General features: G+C 39.4%; 1 protein-coding gene across 1 annotated transcript; it reads right to left on the bottom strand.

The window, feature by feature from the left end:
* Nucleotides 1–1,237: 1,237 nt before the first annotated feature.
* LOC148897908 (transcription factor 12-like) lies at nt 1,238–14,459 on the bottom strand. Its single transcript, XM_088996974.1, has 12 exons — nt 13,560–14,459; nt 10,410–10,509; nt 9,093–9,232; nt 8,884–9,007; nt 7,377–7,447; nt 6,916–7,012; nt 6,727–6,800; nt 4,499–4,675; nt 3,805–3,922; nt 3,528–3,675; nt 1,905–2,134; nt 1,238–1,824 (listed from the first exon to the last, which is right to left on the bottom strand). The coding sequence occupies exons 1-12, from the start codon at nt 13,626–13,628 to the stop codon at nt 1,682–1,684; spliced, it is 1,491 nt and encodes a 496-aa protein (XP_088853100.1). The 5' UTR covers nt 13,629–14,459; the 3' UTR covers nt 1,238–1,681.
* Between the last annotated feature and the right edge of the window lie 34 nt (nt 14,460–14,493).

Genomic DNA, 14,493 nt, shown 5'->3' with positions numbered 1-14,493 from the left:
AGTGTGTTACACCACTTAAAGACACAAATTAGATATGAGCAATAAAAACGACAAGAAGAACAAGAAAACATGTACAGTACTGTATTGCGATATGCAGACACAAGCAAAGAGGCTACTCTCAACTGTACACAAATTGTACATTTTAAGATCGCAGAACTTTTTATGACTTTTGGAGATTTGATTTTAAAAAAAAGCAATGAATCGCATTATACTACATAATCAAATTGGTCAAAACATGAAATCTGACTAAAACTGCACCAAAGAGTTTGAAACTTTGTAATTTGACAAGACATTTGTAGAAAAAATAACTTACATAACTTAGGGAGAACAAAAATGTCCTAAACACACGAAAATGCGCACGCACGCACGCACACACACAAACACACACATTTGGCTAGATCTGAAAAGGAATGATGTGAGTGACAAATGTTTTGTTTTTGCCCACCACTGTTGTTCTTAACAGTGCTAAACATACAAATAAAAGAAAAGCTTCAATAGATAAGCTGCTAATTAAAACATTCTCGGAGATGTGTTCATTCACAGAATGGCCCAACTCCTAAAACACACAGGCAAGCACACAGCAACTTCCATCCTCACAATGCTACACAACAGATAAATCTGCTGTCTGAACACGCATAGAAATGTCACATCTGCCAATAAACTATAAAACTGTTCACCGCAATTGAGTTCTATCCATCCAGGACAGATAAAAAAATGTACAAAATATGTCCAAGTTACAATGCATTTGTCTTTCAGAAGTAAACTTTTAGGCACAAAGTTAGAATTGTGTTGGAGAAGCGAGGGGATGATTGTTTAACTGCATCACGAGTCTCCGATGCTCTTCATTTATTCAGAGACACAAAGTTAAGTACTATTTATTGGCTGATTTCATGAAAATGCACTCACACACAATACGAAACTCATAAAAATTGAAGAATATTCAGCTTTTGGGGTGAACCTAAAATGCACTACAACCATTACATCTGAAATTATATTTTGTTATTTTGTATTTTGTCCCTCACTAAAACTTCAATGTCCAACTGTTCTACATGTTTCAGTAATTTTAAACAACGTGCTGTTTTTCTTTAACCTGACAAAAGTCACGAAAGCATTGAACAGTTCGTGTCACTGGCAGCTGCAGGTATGTGAATTATGTGTGGCCACACAAGGCGACATTGCCACAAAAAAAAAGAGTGGAAGGGGGGAATCGGTGTGAAGTGTTTTTCTATTTGCACGCCCCCCCCCCCCCCCCTCTACGTGGAGTCGCTCTCTGTGGGAGAGTTGCAGAAAGCAACACTTGAAAAGAAATAATTTGGGCAAATAAAACAAGCATGCTCGGAAACAAAAGCAAACCTATTTTAATAGGACTCACAAAGTGTGATGAGACCTTGCATCGCTACAGGTTGGTGAGATGTGCATTCAAATATTTAGAGATCAAATTACATTCATCTGTAGGCTAAAGTGCATTTTAGTTTCATCTTGACATTCAACCCAAAAGCCCAATGATGCCCAACTTTTTTGGTGTAGTGTACAATACAGTTTATCCTCCCACATATAATTTAGAGCTCCTTTACAACAGTTTCAACACCCAAATGTTCATAAAAAAATATAGCCTGATAAAGATCATTTTGGAAGCATGAAGTCCACATTGGTCAATTGGAATCGTTGCTGGTTTGCAGCCTCAGAGATGGCCCATTGGGTTTGCAGGATCGGTCAGACCTGGATGAAATGCGACATGCATGGACTGTGGATCTGTCATGACAGCAGACACCTTCTCTTCCTCTCTCCTCCTCAGACAAGCGGCTTTCGGGTTGAGGTTTCGCTCTGAGGGACGAGCAGTGGTTCATTTGAGGAAAAAGGCAGCTCACGGCGAGTGTTTGTGATCGTCCGTGTTTGGTATTCACCTCTGACTTGTTGTTCCAAGCTGAGGATGACGGCCACGGCCTGATGTAGCACCAGCAACTTGGTCTGTGGCTTCTCGCTCTTCAGGTGCATCTGACACATGTGACCCAGCTCCTTGAATGCCTCGTTGATGTCGCGTACGCGCAGACGTTCACGAGCATTATTGGCCATCCTCCTCTCGCGCTCACGCTCGGCCTTCTGTTCCGGACTTAGATCTTCGTCCTCATGGATACTTCAGCATTGGACGATATTGGGAGAGAAGAATCATTGTTAAATTCAGTCAGGGAAAAGGATCAGAGGGGGAACATGAGATTTTGTGAGGATTTTACTGCCATCTACCGGCCATTGAGTAGAACAGACCTATAATTTTACAATTTAAATCCTAAAACTTTCCATAATACACTCCCCAAAAATCAGCCAAAACCATTTGATTCGACCTGATTTGCTGTTATACATTGTTATCATCATATCATAAATAATATAAATGAATAAAAATTCAAAGCCAATAAAGCGCAAATGCTTTTAAAACTCCACTGTGAGACTAATAAAGGCATATCCAATCCAATCCAAAACACACGTTTAAAACAATACTGTACTTGTTTCCCATTACCGGCGATGAAAGTCTTAAAAGTATTTTTTAAATCATATTTTTGAAAATCTTGTTCTTGCTCCATGCTTTATTTTAGGAACGCTATTTTTCATTTCTTTACTCTGCTTTTAATTGTAATTTATTCTGTTTAACTGTTTTTGAATGTAATGCTTTCATTTCAAATGCAGTAAGTGACAAATCTGGTATTTTTTACAACCCATATGTAGTGGTAAACGTTTAAATATAGTTTTTTTTTTAAATATTTTATCCTTTTTCTTTTCTGCACTCATTGACTGGCAGATGTGCAAAAATGTGTCGACTCCAGTGCCAGGGTTTTTGTCATTGTCACTTGAATTCCAGGACCCACAGAATATTAAGTTTTGGGACGACATGAACATTCTGTACAGCGTCAGAAACCTTAGATTTTCTTCTTTCATCAGAAAAAAAAAAGTTAATTCATAAAGTACATGGGTTGGAGTTATGTGAGCTGGAAATGAAGGTGGCTGTCCAAAATACAATGCAATACATACATATTGGTTTATATAGCGCAGGAGTGGGCACTCTTGGTCCTGAAGAGCTACCCTCCTGCATGTTTTCCAAGTCTCCCTGTTACAATACACCTGATTCAAATAATCAGATTGAAGCCTTACATTGAACCTGCTCATTTGAATCAGGTGTGTCGCAACAAGGAGACTTGGAAAACGTGCAGGAGGGTGGCTCTCCAGGACCAGGAGTGCCCACCCCTGATATAGCGCTTTAATGACATCTGATGCTAGAACATAGCACTAACATGGAAAAAAGGAAATGCTGCCCCTTGTGGAAAAGAAAAAAACATTGCCAGAAGCCATGGCCAGCGCTTTATCGGCACCCAAGCATAAAAAACCTAAAACTAACAAATTCGGGAATGGCGCTCTACGTCATATTTTCAATTCCTGAATAAATTTGTTCACTGGCAGTGAATGAGTTAATAAACCACCTGTACTATGGCATAAGCGCAGTGGAAATCATGTTGTCAAGTGAGAGCATTAAGGTCTACCTGTCCCTCGTGCCGCTGTCTCCATTCGTCTTTAGTTCGCTCTCCTCATCTGACCTTTGACTGTCGGAACTGTGGCTGGTATGCATCATTTCTTCCGTCTCATTGCTTTCCATTTTCAGCTCTGCATTTACTGGTATTCCCAAACTCCCTTTAAAAGAAGAAGCACCCTTATATACTGGGAAGTTGGTTTGTCAGGTCATCGCTATCACTACTTGAATAGCGATAAACACATCATGCAAAAAAATAAAAATAAAGAATAAATCAGCGACTGAGTCACCTCTGCATCCTCCCGCCACCGACTCCAGAGTGATCTCCTGTCTAGCGGGGTACGGTTGTCCATTTTGTGTTCGCCCCTGGAAGGCTGAATGGTTGTTATTCATTGTGACAGCTTCAACCTTTGCGGCACACAAAGAAGTCGATGAGATAAGGCCAATATTTACAATGTGTGTTCAGTTAGTATAACATGTAAGAATCTGTGAAATAATTATGGTCAATGATGCTACAGTGCAGGGTTTAAAACCAACATCTGCTTCTTTCTACCCAATATCCTTTTGAGTGGATCACTTTCCCATATAGACCCGATCTTAATCCACCCCCTTAAAACTGCTACACGCTTTATATTACATGAGTAATTCTTTTCAGGAATGATTCAATCCTAATCGACACATCCAAAGTATGAAATGTAATATCACACTCCCCCGAGGGATTAGAACGTACTATCCCTCCAGCGAGACCCAAATCCTTCCACCCAGCTAAAAGGGAAAAACACGGCGTATCTGAGGCAGACCCCATCACCCCACACAGTCACTACACTTCCTAAACAAAAGTGACGTGTCCCTGCTCTGGCCCATTGTCTTCTGTTTCCTATTTTGCTGATAACAACAGAGTGGAAAAGTCCACAAGATGAAAAGAACACATAAACACGAGATGACATTTGCATACACGCATCTCCATGGTGAACTGCGACTAACCATAGTTGGGGTGTGGCAGGTGAGCGGGAGCGTGCTGGCAGGGTTTGGCCGGCCGACGAGGTTCTGGTTCAGCAGGCTGTGGATGTCAGCAGGTAGGCTGGGCATGGGACCCACGGCGTGGTTCCTTAAAACGTGGATGACATCGTCCAATCTGTCCAGTCTGTCTTCTACCTGAGACTTATAGGGGAACAATATTTGTTACAGTGTGACTTGAGTCAGCTAAAGAAATATGTCATATCTGTCTGTCAGTCAGACAGACAGACCTGTCTGTCTCCATCTTGCTCTCTCTCCCCTCTCTCTGTTCATCTTGCTCTCTCTCTCTCACTTTCTTTCTCTCTCTCTCTCTCTCTCTCTCTCTCTCTCTCTCTCTCTCTCTCTCTCTCTCTCTCTCTCTCTCTCTCTCTCTCTCTCTCTCTCTCTCTCTCTCTCTCTCTCTCTCTCTCTCTCTCTCTCTCTCTGCTTAGTTTAGCCGAGCTTCATGTATCTTACCCTTGCTTAAACGATACAATACAATCCATCCTAATTTATAAAGCTTTATATATCTGCAGGTGTAACAAAGCGCTTCACATAATAGTCAACACAATGCAAAATAATAAACGCAACAGGAACTAAGAACATGGACAGTTGTGCAATCTTAATGACTTTCCCCCATGTACTCTATGATGTTTGAGTACAAGACAAACACTTTATTACATGATCTTAGCTTAACATGAAGAAAAAAAGTAACGCAATAGTGTAATACAGTATGTACTCTGCTTTTCCTAAGTTTGACAACATTGTAAGATAAATGATAGCCTTAGGAATTAAATTAAATGGCAGATGTTAACATGCTATGTGTCATTATTTTATGTTTAATATATGTGTTTTTTGTGGAGTTGTACAGTTCAGTGTTCTGAAGCATTTTTATTTTCGACCCCGCCCCCTTTCAATTTTGCTGCTGTAGATTGCTAATTTCCCCATTGTGTGACTATTAAAGGCTTTCTTCTTCTGCTTATTATTATTATTATTATTATTATTATTTAATGGGTCTTCTATCCACCCCTCCATTGGATTTTTTTTTCTTAAAGGACAACCGACGTCACTTTTTTGTTTTTTAACTGACACCAGAAAAACGTTTTATAGCATCTAAAATACCCAAAAAACGCAGTATGATATTTTTATTCAAATGCAAAACACCAATAAAAATGACTCAAAGTGTCCAAAATCTGCAAGAAATTGAGCTGCGAATTGGGCATTTTCAGAAAGTCCCGCCCCCAGTTCGTGACGTCACGCCAAGACGTCTTGCATTGCTAGTGAATCAAAACAATGGCTTCAGATTCGGAGAATATGCTTTCTTGTTAAACATCCAGTTATGAATATGATTCAAATAGTTCTGAAGAGGAAAGCATACATATTTGCAATCGATTAAAGAATGTATTTTTGCCATTTTGAGGCAACATTGGGGGAACATCTTTCACCAAAAAAAAAGACGCACAAAATGGTGACCTCCTGTGGCCACCTCCGTTTCCACAGGCTGATAAATTCCTTCTATGGAGCTTGGACGCACTCTTGTGGCCTCCTGGCGGCTTTTGGGTGCAACACGAGATCCCCAGACCAAACAGGTGATGGAAGCACTGCTACGATGCATCTTTTTTACGGTAAAGGGCGGTCCTTTAGTGACAACACGTACGGACTCGTCACAAATTCAAAAACGAGACTTCCTGAATATTCAGCGCGAGTCTTAAAACGTAAAATATAGCTATATGCGGTGGAATCTTTGTAAAATACGTTCAGTAGAAGTCATTTGAAGCCATTTTACAAATTATGGACACAACTTGTCCGGAGACGTCGGTTGTCCTTTAAGCCTAATATGTCACTCTGTCATCGAATATTATAGAGAAAAAATAAACATTTGAAGATATACAATATGTATTTGGTTTCAACAGTTCACAGTCAGTTTGAACACAGAATCACATTGCAAAGACAAGCTCTACTATATGTTCTCCTAAATGATAATATCAGCCATAAATCTCCACTCCGTTCTCGTCCACCCTGTCAGCAATTTGACACATTTAGTTGTTTGTGTGCATTGTATCTACTTTCGCTTATAGTTAATAATTGTGGAACTATGATGAATATGTATTTATAAAGCATTTCGTGAAACGAATGTCAAGTTTAATTTAAAATCTCTTATTTTTTGTGGTGTTATTTGGAATGGACAGAAGCTCAACTATGTAATCAGGTCTTACCATAGATATAAGTGAGGACTCATAATGTGGCGACACAGGTGTCTGTAGAGAGTTGCGGGGCCACATATTTGTTCCTGTGTCCAAAGCAAAGAGAGATTAAAATAAACAAACACAGATAAGTAAAGATGGCACACAAAAATAATCACTGTCCCACTGGGAGTAGCAGATTTTAGCCACTCTGTAGGTTACCGGCGGGTTCGCTGGCGTTTGGCAAAGGCGATGGCGACCTCACAGGAGTGGACGAGCTGGAAGGGAAGCTGCTGCTGGTGCGATCAGGGGAATAAATCTGGCAGCAGACGTGTCAGGAGAAAAAAGGAGAGAGGAGGAGGAAAAGGAGTGTGATGAAGACATGGATCATTTTAAAGGCACTTGTCATTTCTCCACCGGCTGCCGTTAGAACAGGCCTATAACCCAAACTAACTCATCAATTGTGTTAATATACTAGTCAGAAGCTCATAAAAAGTGTGAAAGTAGCCGCCCTTTGCTGATGTCCACTCGCCTGCGACTGCTAGGAAACATCTATTTCCTGTTTGCATTGCGCCCCCGAGGCTCTCGCTTTAATTTTATGTCTTGTTTTGAAAGTATGTGAATTTGATTGTAATGAGGAACTAATGGATTGCTGCACTGGGACTGTGGGGTTGCATACTTACAGATGCCAGCGCTTTGCCCAACGTATCGCCAGTCTGCGAACTTCTTGGCACATTTGTGTGGGTTCCTGAGACTGACAGAAATCAGAATGTTTAATGGCGTGTAAGAAAACGTCCATTTGAAAACGATTGCTATTTAACAGTATTATGAAAAACAGCATACAATTTCCATGAAACCTGGTGGAAGGATGCAAATTTATCTCATTCACTGCAAAATAGAGTAAAGTCTCGTTATATCGATATCGGATATATCGATAGTCCCGGTTATATCGATACTATTTCTATGCACGCACGGAGAAAATTACATGCAAACAGGGTCGGATATATCGATAGTCCCGGTTATATCGATATTTTTTCGGACTCCCTTGAATATCGATATAACGAGACTTTACTGTACTTTAATTTGAAGCCAAAAATAAGAAAATATGACGTAGAGCACCATTCCTGAATTTGTTTGGGTTTTCTTTTTTCTTGTTTGAGTGCCGATAAAGCGCTCGCCGTGGACTCTGGCAATATTTGTTCACTTCCACAAGGGGACAGCATTTCCCTTTTTTCCATGTTAGCGCTTTGTTATAACCAATAAAAAATGTAATGACATGTAAATTTCTCCACTGCGAGACTAATAAAGGCAAATCCAATCCAATCCAATCCAAGGTGTATGTATTGTATTGTATTTTGGACAGCCGCCCTCATGTCAAGCTTATATAACTCCTGACCCATATTTAGGAATTAACTCTTTTTTGTAATGAGAGAAGAGTTTTCTTATGCCGCATTGAATTTTTATGTACTCAATATTCTGTGGGTGATGCGATTTGAGTAAAAATGACAAAAGCCCTGGCACTGGAGTGGACATATTTTGCACATGTCTGGCAGTGAATGAGTTAACATACACAATTGTATTTTTTGACACTTCAACTTCAAATTACAAGTGAACCCAATCACAATGCAAAATCCGTTCTTATTATTCTTATGATTGACAACTTGCTACATTGTGTGGTGAGAGTAGTGAACTAAACTAAAATATGCCGCACGTTTCAAATGATGACAATAAAAATCAGAATCAGAGAATTAGAATCAGAGAATCAGAATCAAAGAATCAGAATCATCTTTATTGCCAAGTATGTAGAACACACAAGGAATTTGTTTCCGGTAGAACACGCTGCACTAGTATCGTCGTCAAAAAAACTGCTAAGTGGCACTATACAGTTCCATTTTGGCTACTGTTGAAAGAGTTCAAAGAGTTAATGGCTTGGGGGAAGAAGCTTGTTTAATGTCTGTTGGATTTGGTGTGCAGGTTAAAAGGCATAAACTGACAAGCAACATTTAAACCTGCAATCATTTGCTTTAATTGGAAGCCAAAAATAAGATGTCATCTTTAAAACGGTTAACGACCCCTGATTATGACTAACTTTAGAATTCCTGAATACAAATTCATTCATTTGTTTGTTCGTTCGTTTATTTGTTTCTTTATTTATTTTTGTGCAAGCGAGTTGCTCCTTTGCTGCCTCACCTGAAGAATTGTCTGTTGTGTTGATCGACGGTGCATGTGATGATGCATTGTTGTGGTGAAACGTGGACACAGGAGGAAGACCTCTGTTCATGTCTGTTGCAATCACCGAGTGTGGGGAGTAGTCCTAAACATAAAAAGAAAAAAAAGAGATACACAGTTCAAGTGTCGGCTTGTTAAAGTCAATATGTTATCCGTGATGTCAATCTCACCAGGTGGCCGTGAGGCTGCAGACTGCTGTAGTTCCCTGCCTGAGTTTGGTGGCTGTTGGTCGCTCCCACTGCACCTTCATAGCCATGCTGGTTCAGTCCGTTTACTGCACTCCAGATGTCGGGAAAATTGCTTGTGCCCTCTGAAATGGATGACAATATGTTTCATTGGAGCGGGATCTCAAGACGACATGACACCCATTAATGAAGCGTTATTTATTACATTCACAGGCTCTTTGTTGTCAAAACTTAATTACCTTTATAATAAAGGCAAGGGCAGAATGGCATCACTGTAAATGTTTTGCTTATTTAGTGGATGTGACAAAAAATGTATTGCGTTCACCCTACACCATCAGAAATCTGTGTAGCTCTTGTTAAGACTTGTGATATTCTAAAATATATTTATAAAAGATTTTCTCAACCCCCTTATTGATCTGTCAAGTCCCATTTTAGCCATGGAGGAGAAAAATCCTGAAGCCGTATCGGCAGTTACATAAAAAACTAAATCTAAGCTATTTGAATGCAGAAAATGGTTCTTTTAATGAAATACGATAGCTGGTACACAATTTTAGAAGGAAAATGTAGGGTTTTCAATATATCATTTGTTAGTGCTGGGCAATTAATTACAGTTTAACTCATTCACTGCCAGATATGTGCAAAAATGTGTCCACTCCAGTGCCAGGGTTTTTGTCATCGTCACTTGAATTCCAGGACCCACAGAATATTGAGTTTTAGCACTACATAAACATTCAATACAGCGTTAGAAACCTTAGACTCTCTTCTTTCATCAGAAACAAAAGAATTAATTCCTAAATTATTTGGGTCTGGAGTTATATGAGCTTGAAATGAAGGCGGCTATCCAAAATACAATGCAATACATACATATTGGCTTATATTGCTATTTCACAGCTGAAGCTGGAACTAAGCGCTAACATGGAAAAAAGGGAAATGTTGCTTCATTGCGGAAAAGAAAAAGAACATTGCCGGAGGCCGTGGCGAGTACTTTATCGGCACCCAAGCATGAAAAAAACAAAACCCGAACAAATTCGGGAATGGCACTCCACGTCATATTTTCAATTCCTGAATCAATTCGTGAATGGCATTGAATGAGTTAATTGCGATTTGGAAATCACTCGTTTACTATGCTATTTAGCGTTACTTAGCATTGAGTTTACAGACCAAAAGGTTAAGCTTGTGTAATTGTGAAATTGGAACGTAAATAAAGATTTTGTATCACTCTATCTCTCTCTATCCATATCGATATCTGTATATGTATATAAAGATAGATATTTAGATATAGTTAATATACAGTTTGCTTACCCAAAAAAGTGCTGACAAACACATTGCTGGTAGCCTTAGTAGACGGATGTAAGGATGAGTTCTGGATGAAGTCATCACTACCCGCGGACTGCCCATAAATCTAAAAAAAAACAGTGTCATAAAGTTGGGAAATGTAATGCGTGCAAACTCAGATCGGAAGCAACGGTCTATTGAAAACAAAGTAGAGAGCTGACGCACACTTAGAGCAGTTGCGATAATCCATAATCTGCAGATCCCTGCACCTCCTCATCCGGATTTAGGAACCGTTCATCATGAGAAATCCCTGCCCTAATAGTGATCGGTTCTACTGGATTCTGAGCCCTGAGATACAATTCCCTTCTTAATGAAACTGAGTGACAGTCCTCAACCAGAAATCCATCAGAACCGGTCTGACCTTGTTGAACCTTTTTATCATCCAAGGAGAAATTAATTGCAAAATTGAATTCATCGAAGCTTCCACTTGTGATGCTTTTTTTTAGTCGGCCGCAGAACTACAGACATGCACGCACACGCACACGCACACACACGCACACACACACAATACACACTTCCTCACTCACACAACACACATCGAGAGGTCTGGGCTGCACCTGCACCTCCCTCCAGTGCTTTGATGTGGCCCAGGAAATGAAAATAAAACTCGCTGCGCAGCATCCATGGGGTGTCAGTTACCCGGACGACAAGTCCTGTAAAGGAGGCTATTAAAGACTCTGCTGAGCACGCTTGGGCAACAACGCATGCACGTATATACACACACACACAGAGCCGTGACCATGGTTGGCATGAGTCCCATGATGATTGCGAGCCAGGCCAAACAGAGGAGCCCCTGCCGACACTTGGTCCGTCTGAGCCGCCGTGGGCAGCATATGGCGAAGGATAAAGCCAATTGTCCTCCTTACCATCAGCATGGTAGGCGACCCGTTAATAATGGTCACACCCCCGCCTCAGCACGCCTTCGCTGGCCCCCGCTGAAGAGGAGGGCCATCACCATGGTATCCTCCTTTAGCGTAGCATTGATTTAAAAACCATCAATCATGGCCATCACAAACGATAGGGGAGTCATTTTTTCCGGCAGCAATTAAAGGCTTGAAGTAGAAAAGGATCAGTATGCGAGTATTTTGCATTGTTGTCAACATAGTTTGAAAAATTATATTTCATCTGAGTTCATATTAAGATATGGAACCATACTGTTAGCCTATTAGCATACCTGCTTCAGTAACTTTAACTTATTTTAACTTATTGTAGCAAGAGTTAAAAAAACTCAACTGTGCTTTGCTTAAATTGTGTTTTTTAGATTTATTATTTAGTTTATATGTTTCGTATTTAGTTAAACAGTTATTTAGTTTCTGGTAATGCATAAAGGTCTAATTGCGGCAACATTATTCTGGACGCTGGGTGCATTTGTTAAATCATTAAAAAAAAAACAATGACCGTATGCTAATAGGATGACAATATTTGCTAACCTAAATCAACGCTACACACCTAGCTCTCAGACAGTGAAACCAAACTATACATATTTTGTTAGATCTCACTTTCACAACAGCTGCAGATTAACATAGCACTTTGTAGAACATTTAACAAAAATAATAAAAATAAAACAGACCACACCAAAAAGTGGAGATAATTAAACCTCTGAGTAGCAATAGTTGGTAATTCGTAATTATAGCAATATACATTCCGGTACAAAATAAGTATAATCCCAAATGTTCAATTTTTCTTTTTATTGATTGTGATTTTTTTTTTTTAATTGTATATTTCAGGTTTCACTTTTCATGTCCAGCTACTTTCCATTAACAATAAGTACCCCTAGACTAGGTTAAATACAATACAATACAATACAATACATATTTATTTATACAGCGCTTTAGCGACAGTTGAAGCTGTAACAAAGCCATTAACATGGACACCTGTTATATACAGGAAATAAAGCAGTGACAAAGATAGTAGAAAGCACCAGGAAATAAAACCAAGATCAAGTTGGAACAAAATAGAAACAAACAAAATAGAAACTCCTATAATTAAACAAATAATTAAACAAAATAGAAACTCCTAAACAACCAAGTACATACTGTAGTACTTGTTGCAATGGTATCACATTATCATGTTAGATGAGAGCAATATCAAATTGCACTTGAGGGGACTGCGCTACGCTCCTCAAGCAACCACATGCAACCAATTTTCTGCCTCTGTGATCCACGATGTCTGGATATGGTTAGTCTCAGCGAGATCAAAGCTGCCTTTGATAATGGCTGAAGCAATGGAGGGACGGCCTAAATCAAATAGAAATAGCGAGAAATCTGCTTCATGTCAAGATGCTTGCTGCTTGCCAGGCTGGTGCCTTAGCTAACGGGAAGCAGGAGCGCTGCCAGTGTGCTTTTCAAATACAACTTAGTCAACGTGAAAAGTGCCATAAGTAGTGCACTGTGTTATGGAATTGGCGAACATGTCACAGTTTTGTTTCAGTCGTGGGGATTGGGCGCTCGAAGTTAAAAAGTTTAAATATACAGTACACACACGCATACATACATACATACATACATACATACATACATACACACATACATACATACATATACATATATATTTTATATATATATATATATATATATATATATATATATATATATATATATATATATATATATATATATATATATATATATATATAGTAAAGTCTCGTTATATCGATATCAGTTATATCGATAGTACTGCTTATTACGATACTATTTCTATGAACGCAAGGAGAAAATTTACATGCCGCAGGATCGGATATATCGATAGTCCGGTTATATCGATATTTTTTCAGACTCTCGAGAATATCGATATAACGAGACTTTACTACACATACATATATATATATATATATATATATACACACACAAAAATACACTAAGGTACACTAGCATCTCAAACACACACACACACACACACACACACACACACACACACACACACACACACACGCACGCACACACATACAGCACCAAAACAGAGCTCCTGTAAAAGGGATTACTAAAACAAAATAATACACTAAATACATTAGCATCTCACACATAAACACACGTACGCACGCACACACACGCGTTCACACACACACACGATTCGAAATGACTCTCCCCAGGTAAAGATACCCACAAGAATTGTACTCACGGACTTCATGTTGTAGCAATACATTAGTGAGTTGTTGCCCGCGCCTGAGACCGGATGAGCACAGTACATAACTCTGCTGCTTTTTCACAATACAGTCCCCACAGTGTCAGTTTGGTCCGTCGGTCGGTCACACGGTGTCTCGATTCATGTGTATACAAGCCTCTTGGCATTTCCCTCGCCTAATCTACCCCTGCTGGTCGTGCGGCTCCCCACAGACGACGTATGCAAATAAGGGCTGGACCATAATAAGGAGTACAGAGGGGTGGCCAACAGACGATTTGATTTGACTTCAGTTGATGCACGGTCAGGGCAAAGATTCGTATGCCCACTTCCACCCCTCCCATCCCAGAGACTTCCATTGCTCCCCACACAAATGGATTTCGCGTAGGTTTGCATGCGTGTGGCGCGATAGTTTGATCCACATTACATAGGTACCAGTGAAATGAATAAAAATTAGGGTGTCATAATGAGGGAATTGCTCACCTACGCATGATTGCTTCTTTATCCAATCTGAACTGGAAAGAAACACTTTTAAGCACAATTTTAATTGTTTTTGGGTGGATCCAGAATAGATAATTTTGAGTATCTATGGAGATAAATTCTGGAGTTCGTCTTTTAATGCAGTGCATTTTCCTGGCTGAAACTTTGATTGAATCATAATATTGAGCAAGGGTTATTCAAAAGTCCTGTTATCATTCATTTGGAAAGTTCTTGCTCTTAATAAACAAAAATACCTCCATGAATTATGCAGAGAAATCGTGACTGGTTGAAGCAATAGTTTCAAGTAAATTTTATTTGGGAAACTAATATCAGACACGTGAAATTCATTTGGGGCGCAGGGTACAGAAACATGCGTGTTCAAACATTGCTCAGAAGGAATAATAATAATAATAATAATAATAATAATAATAATAATAATAATAATAATAATAAT

Source organism: Hippocampus bargibanti, linkage group LG05 (genome assembly GCF_051943395.1).
Source record: "Hippocampus bargibanti isolate YZ-2025 linkage group LG05, ASM5194339v1, whole genome shotgun sequence".
Classification (NCBI taxonomy): domain Eukaryota; kingdom Metazoa; phylum Chordata; class Actinopteri; order Syngnathiformes; family Syngnathidae; genus Hippocampus; species Hippocampus bargibanti.
This window is presented reverse-complemented; position numbering and strand designations above follow the sequence as displayed.

Excerpts from the sequence above, each read along its gene's own strand:
- LOC148897908 (XM_088996974.1), bottom strand. The coding sequence starts at position 13,628 with ATGTACTGTGCTCATCCGGTCTCAGGCGCGGGCAACAACTCACTAATG. Across the intron at positions 4,676-6,726 it reads AGTCCTCACTTATATCTATG|TCTCAGGTAGAAGACAGACT; the intron begins GTAAGACCTGAT and ends TTCCCCTATAAG. Across the intron at positions 2,135-3,527 it reads GACAGCGGCACGAGGGACAG|TATCCATGAGGACGAAGATC; the intron begins GTAGACCTTAAT and ends CCAATGCTGAAG.